General features: G+C 39.8%; 1 protein-coding gene across 1 annotated transcript; it reads left to right on the top strand.

The window, feature by feature from the left end:
- Nucleotides 1-191: 191 nt before the first annotated feature.
- Nucleotides 192-5492, top strand: ak1 (adenylate kinase 1). The gene is made up of 7 exons (XM_083929413.1): nucleotides 192-296; nucleotides 3561-3598; nucleotides 4291-4326; nucleotides 4462-4625; nucleotides 4940-5056; nucleotides 5131-5322; nucleotides 5407-5492. The coding sequence occupies exons 2-7, from the start codon at nucleotides 3592-3594 to the stop codon at nucleotides 5470-5472; spliced, it is 582 nt and encodes a 193-aa protein (XP_083785539.1). The 5' UTR covers nucleotides 192-296; nucleotides 3561-3591; the 3' UTR covers nucleotides 5473-5492.
- Nucleotides 5493-10627: the final 5135 nt, after the last annotated feature.

The following is a 10627-nucleotide window of genomic DNA, read 5'->3' as shown; positions in this document are numbered from 1 at the left end:
CCTGAACTGAATTGTGCCACAGCCTTCCCCTCCTTTCCCTCATATTTCACCCATGCCTCCGCCTGTCCATCATCCTTTCTCTCCCTCCCTCACTCTCCATGTCTGTGCTTCCTCCCTCTTACCCAGAATGCAACGCAGGCTGAGCAGGCTCAGCTGAGCTATAAAAGGCATAGCAAGGGGGAGGGAGGGCTGCCGTGCAGTAGGAACTGTGCAGACACACACATACACACACACACGGGGATCCAGGGACTGCAGCCCCTTGCACTGGGATCTAGAGCCACAGCGCGAAAAGAGAGGTCAGTACAGAGGACAAAGGCTCCATAGAGTTAGCATGAAATGACAGGGAGCGGGTGGGAGTGACGGATAGAGAGATTTCAGAGAGAAAGAGTGAGAGTGGAGAAGAGTGGGCAGGGCTGATAGATGGGATGGAGAGTAAGAATAACAGATTGTAATGGTGAACTGTCATTTGGTTTCCCGAGACACTTTGGATAGTCAAACTTTGAAATGGTTGACATTGGCAGAAGATCAGGCATTTCTGCATAGTGCAAGGGCATGTAGCTCTTGTGTGACATTGACAGTGGTGGCACTCAATGTATGACATAATTTTGCTAAAAAAAAACATGTATTACCATCATTGATTCTTATTTATTCCTCCAGACATTTCGTTTCAAATGGTTTGCCTTCACTCTAATAATATTATCCTTCTACACACATTAAAGGCCATTTTCATGTGAGCTGCTGACCCAGTAATGGTCATTAATACCTGATTAGGGGCTGAGTACTATTGATTCTTGTGGGTAGATGGTAAACATTAAAGAACCACTGCTTGAGATTTGGAACACATGTCCACAACAGCCACAGCTAACACAGACATTATCTCGCTCCATGCCTCCATCCTTTCACAAACATCATGGAATATCTTCCCACTGCACTGACGTCAAAGGGTCCCCTGTTCTCCCTTAAAGGAACAGTGTGCTTGATTAATTTGCAGAGTGTGCCTTAGTAACCAGCGGTACACAGAGAGAATGCACGAAAGATCATGTGCTCAGTACTTTGTTTTTACTCTTATTGCTCCTATGGGCGGTCGGTGAAAGCTTTATCCCCACGTGCTTTTTGAGAATGGTTGACATGCTACCCTTTAACAGCTGAGGCTTTTTTTAGCGGGGCTGGATGTTAAGAAATAGTAATAAGACATGAGGGTGGGACGGGTGACTAACATTAGGGTGGGGGTTATGGTGAGTCCGGTATGTCTCAATTCAAGGATAGAATTACAAAAATCACATGTTCAAATGTGTCTCTGTATATCTGGTGACATTCTGCATGAACAGAAGGCAATACTTCTCAATGCAGTTGTACAAAAATCACAAGTTCAGATGTGTCTGTGTATATCTGGTGACATTCTGCATGAACAGAAGGCATTACTTTTTAATGCAGTTGTAAGAGATTCAAACATTGTTAAAGGAAAAACATTATGGATCCAATCCTGCAGTACACCCACAGGGCTTTGTTCACATATGATAAAGTCCAGTTCAAACATCAAACCACATTTATCTCCAGTACTTATACCGCCTCTTTTGAGAAACGTATTAGCACAATCACACTACAGCAAAGCCATGTAATGCAGTACTGAAAGCATTTCCCACACACCATGTAATGCTGTTTGCACCATATTAGAACCAGAACACGTCTGTAATGCCAAGGAAGCAGGAGACCTCAAAAATGGTACCATAATAGGCCAGAGAGGGATTCTCAAAAAGGCTCTATGCTGACTCAGATGCCCGCCTCCAAGTGACATTTACACGGACATAAAACTGGACACCTGAGAAGCAGCACCACCACCGCTGAGGAGTGATGCATGTGAGAACCAGAGAACAAGCTGGGAGCATTTTCAGCTTTGGTGCATAGGCTATCCTCTGCTTAAGTATATCTTAAGGGTGAACCAGGAAACACATTTCCAGCTCTTGATATATAAAGATCTGTCATTTGGACCATGCATAGTATAGAACTTTTGTTTCCTCTTCTGCAGACCAAGACTACAATGAAACAGCTTATATCACCTTTTTTATATTTATTTGACTAGCAGGCATGTGGCAGCGAGCAAACAACCACATTGTAACAAGGTCAAATTCAAATATTGCTCTAATGCCATTCCCCCATTTTTATAGTGCTAAGAAAATATGTAGGGTATAGGATTACCCATCAAGATTTATAAGTCTAAGAGTCCATGATTAAACTCAAACTATTTCATACTGCACCAATTAAGATAATTGTAATTAGAATGTATTTGTGTGTGGAGTATGTTCTTTCCTCCCAGGTGAATATAAATCCAAGCTTGTACCTCGCCATGTAACCTAAAGTATCAGCCCTTTGCCCGCTGTCACAAATCTGGTTTCACAAAACTCACACCAGCAACTCCACAGGTTACTTGATGAACATAGTGTGTGCATGTGTGTGTCATATAAGGAACCCAGTGAAATGCAAATACAATGTGCAGAACCACGGTGTGCATAAGGCGATTATCACTGCGATATAATAGTATTTAAAGACAGTATATTATGTATATTCTGCACATTGACAGGTAGCTTAAGGTGGCATTCTGAGTCCAAATTATTTCCAAAAAACAGTGAGGAAGTTGCAAAATGATTTAAAATACATGCAATTAAGAACTTTATTCAAGGCATTATGGAATTTGACCAACAGCAAAACCTGTTGAGCCAATTCTTTAAAAAGTGATTTAAAGTCAGTTCTTTTAAACATTCATTTTCAGACATGTGACACATGCAAGCAGCTAATTGAAGATATCTATTTATACATGCCAGCGCCAATAACTCCTCATTCTTCTGGCAGCTAGAAGAGTAGTGTAAACAGGAAACCATATGGCTGTCTTCTTCAGATATATTCAGCACAGTTAACACAGAATGAATAGGCATTTCCTGTCAAGTGTTCACATGCGCACTGTAAAAGTTACTTATTAATAAAAACAATTAATCCGATTACTCATCCTTGAAATATTTGGAGGGATGGGTGTGAGCACATACATACTAATTCTGCAGATTTTTTTATGTATTTGTGAGGTGATAGTGAGGCAATTAAAAAGAATTGCAGGTTACCCACCCAGTCCACCAAGAGCAGGCTATTCTAAATGAAATAAGTGGGTTCCTTGTGTTAGTGTTATAGCATCACACAGTATTCAGTATTTAATACAATTCAACATGAAAGTAATATTTTAAATACAACAATACTGTACTGATTCTCAGAATAGATAAGAGTTACACTTTTTGGGGAAATAATTGTATAACCTTGCTGGTTCACTAGAAATAAGCAATTGTCTGGACTATATTTGGGGGATTTACAATGGGGAACATTTTTTAGACACAATTAATGAGATTTTAAATGATAAAAACATGATCATCAACCATCAGTTTTGTTTTTTTTTACAAAAATGCAGAATGTTAGGTTACAGCAATGGACTATATAAAGTTTAAGTCTGTCTTTTTTTCCCCAGAACATCTGCTGTAGTGAACTTGTTTTGTTTCTCTGTGTCCTTTTCTGTCTCTTAGTTGAAGGAAAACACTCATCTAACGCAACACAATGGCAGGTAAATAGTATATCATGAAAGAGATGATTATGAATTATGATGTGTGGAGTTAAAATAAGGCAGAGGCGTACTTGTGCTTATTTAGTCTCTACTGCCCTCCTGTGGTGATTTTTGAGAATACAGTGGAGGTCTGGCATTTGCATTTTACGACAATGTACTGTCATATGTGCTTTTCCTTTAAACAATGGACTGTTTTGATATAACATTAATTCACGACACAACAGTGTATAATAATGCAATTGCCTTATGATATTGCTGCATACATTGTCATACAATGTAGTTAAGAAGTCCAAATTTTCTTTTAGTTTTTCATTTTTTGCCTCTTTAATTCGATTTATAACTCAGACTTCTTCTCTAGATCCCTGTGAGCAGTTAAATGCATTCTATTTCTATGGTTATACCTGGCTAGATGAAATTATCCGGTGGCAACAGTTTCCATAGCAACACTGTTTGATTAATAGCACAGTCCTGCACCAAAGCAACCACAGTCAAAACAGACCATAGTGGATCAGACAACTATTTTCCCTGCATCTTAAAAATGGAAAATATGTCTATTGCTGATTCCACTGAAGGCCTTTCCTCCACCTCTGACTGTCGAGATGGTTTGTTCCAGAAATCTTTTACCTGTCAATTTAACTTTTTGATGATCAAATGTATGGACTCATAACCTCTCTTTAACATGCTCATTTCAGACAAAATTAAAGATGCCAAGATCATCTTTGTTGTGGGTAAGTGACTTTACACTCTTTTGAAATTTTGTTTCAAAGCTTTTCAATACTGCTAAAAAACCCCTGAAAGAAATTAAACAAAACCGAGCTGTCTCCCTTGTGCTGTACCAATGTTTTTTGCCTACCTTTATTCAGGTGGGCCTGGCTCTGGAAAGGGCACTCAGTGTGAGAAGGTAGTAGCAAAGTATGGCTACACTCACTTGTCATCTGGGGATCTGCTCCGTGCTGAGGTGGCTTCTGGCTCTGAGAGGGGCAAGAAGCTCCAGGCCATCATGCAGAAGGGAGAGCTTGTGCCCCTGGTAAGAAAATGGAACATTTAATATATTCACTATAGTTGATATACGATTTTATGCCCCAATAAGTTGACCGATAAATAATCTTACTTTCATGTAATTTTTCTTGAAACTATTTTTGATCTATGGTCAATATGGAGGATGTAGCCTGTGGTGCTGTTTAACTGTGTTGTATTATACAGGGAGGTGTGTTTGTTATTTAGCCTACCGTCACTGGAGGACAACATCTGTCAGTATAATAAACTAGCTAATGAGTGTATTTTCTATCAGAATAGATATAATTGTTAAGGTTGAACATAATGTCTTGGGCCTGCTTTCAGGACACAGTCTTAGACATGATTAAGGATGCCATGATCGCCAAGGCTGATGTCTCCAAGGGCTACCTTATTGATGGCTACCCCCGTGAAGTGAAGCAGGGCGAGGAGTTTGAGAAGAAGGTAGGAGAGGGCATGAGGCGCTGGTCAATAATTCAACAGCGAATAAAATCTTTAAATGAAATCTCTGATCCTAGATCGGCAAACCCTGCCTGCTGCTCTACGTTGACGCTAAAGGAGATACCATGGTTAAAAGGCTCTTGAAGCGCGGTGAGACCAGCGGCCGTTCTGATGATAATGAGGAGACCATCAAGAAGCGCCTGGACTTGTATTACAAAGCAACTGAGCCAGTCATCGCCTTCTACGAGAGCCGAGGCATTGTCAGGAAGGTGTGTATGACGGCTATGATAGGGAAAATGTAACACAAAATGTGAATTGTGTGTCAAATCTAACATTTATTCTGGATATCCTAGGTTGACTCTGAGCTGGCAGTGGATGAGGTCTTCGCCCAAGTCTCCAAGGCTATTGATGCACTGTAGTAAACAACAGAACTAGATGAGCTGTGTCTGGTTGTTGTTGTTTTATTTTTTTATTTTTATTTTATTATATCAGTATCATTTTCATAAGGACATACATAACAAACATGAACAAGAACAGAAATAATACACTTCCCACTCACCTTGGTTAAAAGAACAAACTGAAGGCAGTTAAAGACCACAGAGGCCTTAAACTCCATCTACATCAGCAATAGGACATTATAAACTCACACAACAATGAATCTGCTTAGAGCAGCATCTAAAAATCCAGCTGTGTCTTAATATAAGTCTTGCTTCCATTCTGTGCCGAACATGTGTGTGGATGTATCAAAGTGATATCTCAAAAGGTACTGTGTACAGGAGGTCTCAACCATCTCCTAACCTTTAGCCCGCTATCTGGGGCAAACCTGCACTTTAAACAATCTTTTTTTTCCTGAGTCCAGAGCTCATGGGGAAAAAAATGTCTTCATGATTGTGCTGTTGAAAAATAGCAGACATCACATGCTGTGGACAAACTGGTGAAACTCACAAACGAAATTTAAATGACTTTCTCAGCCATAATTATTGTCTATTAATCCATTTACAACTATATGTAAAGCACAGAAACAATCTAATTATGCACATGTGTGTGTGCATCATCATGGGTGTCTATGAAGTGGTACATGTAAAAAAAGAGAGAGAAAATAAAATTAAAGTATACGGTATGATATGACATGATATTTGAATTTGTTTATTAGCTATGACTGTGTCTGAAGCAAATTGACAATCAATATTATTACTTAAGCAATAGCTCACGACTGGCTGTGGTTTGTTGTGATTATATCACAGCTAAGGGGCATTATTCAGCCTGAAGCGAATGGTTATGAAGTATGGCAATGAGAAAGTAAAGACACATTCCAGTTAAATAGATTTTCATTAATGAATAATATATAAAATAGACCCTCCTGGGCTGGTTACCTGCACAGAACAAAGAGGTTGCCATTGAATGTAGCCTACATTAACTGGTAGACCAGCAACTCTCATGTTCTGCAATGTAAAATTACTGGGTTTTTTTCAAAGGAGTCTGGTGGCTTTGAAAAGAGCATATAACATCTTCAGTTAGGCAAGGTAACATTTTTTTATTAGTTATACTGAACTGTGTAAAGGAATTACAAATCATAGCTGTTTTATGGGGTTGTTATACCACGCAGATTTCTTTATTGGAGTTTTATAATACTATTTTATTGTACACAGACTGAAATAATAAATAATACTGGATAAACACATTCACATATAAAGACGGGGACTTAACAATGCATCATGGTCGAAAAAAGGAAACGCTTCTATTCAGACAACATGGTCAAGGTGCTTCAGCATGTAGACACAACAGGATACAGGACACGCTGCTACAGTCACAGTTCAACACTGTTATTATAACTTGTCCTTTGAGCCCATGATGACCAACCAACAGGTCTTCCTTTACCTCTCACCTTCCTCACACACACACACAGACACACACACATACGCACTTCCAGCTGGCCAAGCAAGGCCTGCAACAGGTATCCGGACTAACCTCCAAGGAGCGCTCTCATCATGACTGCGCTATGGGGGATGAGGAAGAGGAAAACGGCTTCTGAAGGGGGACAGGATGTGTTCATCGGAAAGTCAATCAAGAAAAGGCGTCCGTGAGCACTTTCATAAAGCCATTCGAGGATGCTGCTTGAATGCTAGGAATGCTGGTCTTACCTAATAAAGGTACAAAACAAAGGGGGAAGAAAGGAGTTGGCAGTGTTATTTATCACGTACAGCAGAAAGAGAAAGAAAGAGACACATGTCTGTGAATGTGGGGAAGAGAGGAAACCGAGCCGATGTGTCCCTCTCTTTGTGTCCCTCTCTTTGTGTCCCTCTCTTTGTGTGTGTGTGTGTGTGTGTGTGTGTGTGTGTGTGTGTGTGTGTGTGTACACTTACCTACAGTCCTACAGTTCAGGGATCCCAACTTAATTGAACCTACTAATTAAGCATTCAATACAAGTGTCAATTTACATACATACACATACACATAAGAAATAGCTAAATGATAGGACCCGAAAAGGAAAAAAGCTCACATTCGATCAACATTTATTTGTAAGGCTTCCACCAAGGTCGATAGGATGAACCTTAAATTTAAAAGAAAGTGTGCACAGTATATAATTGTGTGCACTTACTGTAGCTGCAGAGTCTGACATCATTTCAAGGACAGTAATGAGCAATCAGCCATGATATCACATACCAGTTTAATATCACCTACTTGGGAAAGAAAATGCTAATTTTTCAGTTAGGGTTGTAATAATAAAACTAATGAGACGGAAAATGTACTGTGGCAACGTGGCAGCTAAAAAAAAAAAATCAAAGCTGGTTGCAAACATAATATATGCATGTATACATGCTACTTTTGTGTCTGCTGTCAGATGGTAGGATAAATATAACCTGTCTAGGCAGTATCTCATGGGAATCATCTGGGCTACCAGTGAGTTATCCATCCCAGGGTGATATGGGGACATTCACAGCTTTAAACATGGCAAGTCTGCTGAGAAAATAATCCCTTTTTAGACCGTCACAGACAATTACATGCAGCATTGTGGCTCCAATATAAAATTAACCAGAGCCACTCACTTAAAGGAATCCTAACTTCACTTAGTTACATGCAAGTTACATTCAAAATTTAGATATGCTTTTACAAATGGGATTTTTATATAACAAAGGCCATGTCAGTTAGCTGCCTTATGGGAATGGAGATGTCCATTAAGTGACTTTGCACGGCTGACAGGCCTCTGTTCATCTAGTATCAGTGAATGCGTCAGAACCCCCTCAGAGGGCGATTAGGAAACGAGTAAGCTGGCGCATACTCTTTATCCTCTCTCTCTCTCTCCCCTCTGCTATAGACTGCAGAGGGCTGGCTGGCACCACAGAGACCCAGTGGCACCGTGCGGGAACCAACGTCAACCTGTGATGAAAGACGATGGCCGATTGTTTCCTGTTATTGAAACACTACTCACGGGTGGGGCGGGGTGGAGTGCAGGCTCCAATAAAAAGAAAAGCCATTGAAGGAGAGTGCTACTGTAGAAGTGTCTTTTGGCCAGCCGGAGATGTGATGGAGTGCCTTAAACGAATGCAAACTGTGACATATGCCTCAACAACTAAATCCAAGTCATGTCGACTACTAGAGGATTGCAATAATTTAAGTAACACAGAGTCTCTGCTTAGCGTTGTATCCCATGTGCATTTCTTTGTTCGAGCTGCCTGAAGGAATGAGGTCAAAGAAAGTTCACAGAGTCAATAAGCAGATTACCGTCGAGTCTCAGAAAACAGGGCTTTCACTGTTATTAATGCATTATGGGATTTTAGCACTCTAACATGTCAATTAGTCCAATCAGTCATTAAGCGTGTGTGATCTGCAATCATGAATTCAGTAGATTAGATTCAGTGTCTACAGTTCAAGTGCAAATTAAGCTCAATTTAAAATTATGGAGGCAAATAAATTTGTTTTACTATTGAGTGTGTGAAAACGATTAGCCAAGATATAACCCAGGTTACTGCTTAATTAAAGTGGGTATCAATAATGTTTCATTTACCGTGGCTAGACACATTCTAAACTTTTAGCTACTAATAAATATTGTATTGTCGGGTCACATCTGTTATGGTTGATGATGCCAATAAACAGCTAAAATCTAAGCCATTACACTATTGTAACATTTCACATTACGTTGGAGGTCTCACATTTCAGACTTGTATTTACCTGCACTAGCGAGCAGTTTTTGATGTGTCCTACAACTGCACTTTGTCCCTTTGAGGTGCAGGTATTTGCTCTGAATCACAAATTCAATATATATAAGACATGAGATATGTTTCACTTCAAACACTCCTTTCAGCTCTTTTTTTCTTCAAATGTCAGGATTAGGAACAAATTAAACTGAAAATAGCTTGCCCGGCTTTCTTACTGAAGAGAGAATGGAAGAGGATAGAGATAAAGCTTGGTTCTGCTCTCCCGCTGTGTACCGGTGTTGCTGTAAGTAACACACAACACACACACACACGAAGCAAAAAAGGAGAGGAGGAAACAGCTACTGCAGTTTTTTTGTTAAATGCTTTTGTCGAGTTCTTGAAGTGTAGTCCGTATGTCAGTCTTTCTTTTCTGCTGCTCCTCTGTGTCTGTGCCAATAGACTTTGTGTGGAGAGTTGATTTGACAGGATGATGACTCCTCTGAGTCTGTTCAGTACAGAAAGGATGTTGTGTCTACTCTTTGTTCCAGTCTATTTTTCCTCACAAACTGCTAGTGGTGTGGTGTAAGATAAATGCTGTTCCTTCAAGAAAAGATTTTCTAATATTTAGGTTTTATCAGGATAAACTAACCAATACTCAAGACCAAAAAATTGCTTTAATATACAAATACAAAATATGATATGGATCATTTAAAGGGGACGTATTATGTTAATTTTCAGGTTTATACTTGAACATTTTTACTTGCTTAAATGTTCAAAAACAAATAATTTACATACTGTCTGTATGAATATACCTGTAATCAGCTTCTATCTGAAACGCTCCATTTTAGCACCTGTCTCTTTAAGCCCCCCTCCCAAAAATCCCAGTCTGATCTGATTGGTCAGTGTTTCCAGGTCTTCTGCATCTGCGCTCTAGGCATCTCTGCATCGCATTGCAGCTGGGGAATGACTATAACGGCATTGTAGCTATGCTTTCTGCCAGTATATAGTATAGTTGTGACATTATAACCTTCCTGATGGTTCATTTTAAAGATGCTGAACTGGAAATACTGAAAAGAATTGCCTGGACACGGTTCTCACCGACCACTCCCCAACTTGCCAAATACCGTCTGCAGAATTGTCAACTAGTTACACTCTGTTTCCATCTTCAGTCTGACATTGCCTGCACTCTGGAGGATGATGGATTTGATTTTCCCTAATCGATTACAAGAGACTTCTACAGAGGCGCTATGCTAACTTGAAAAGGGGTAAATATAATTCAATTCTGGGGCTCTTCTACACTTTCCAAATGTTACTGGATCGAATCGATGAGATTGTGACAGTGTAACGAGTCATTTTGTGGAGGTTGCGGTGCTCAAAATAATTTATCCACAGCCACGATGGTAGCAACTATACTGCATGGTGTGTTCACAGAGTTGGC

Source organism: Echiichthys vipera, assembly GCF_963691815.1.
Source record: "Echiichthys vipera genome assembly, chromosome: 16".
Taxonomy (NCBI): Eukaryota; Metazoa; Chordata; class Actinopteri; order Perciformes; family Trachinidae; genus Echiichthys; species Echiichthys vipera.
The sequence above is the reverse complement of the archived record's forward strand: the minus strand, read 5'-3'. Positions and strand labels throughout refer to the sequence as shown.

Coding starts and splice junctions, on each gene's coding strand:
- ak1 (XM_083929413.1), top strand. Junction 4,327..4,461: donor CAAGATCATCTTTGTTGTGG/GTAAGTGACTTT, acceptor ACCTTTATTCAG/GTGGGCCTGGCTCTGGAAAG. Junction 5,057..5,130: donor GCGAGGAGTTTGAGAAGAAG/GTAGGAGAGGGC, acceptor CTCTGATCCTAG/ATCGGCAAACCCTGCCTGCT.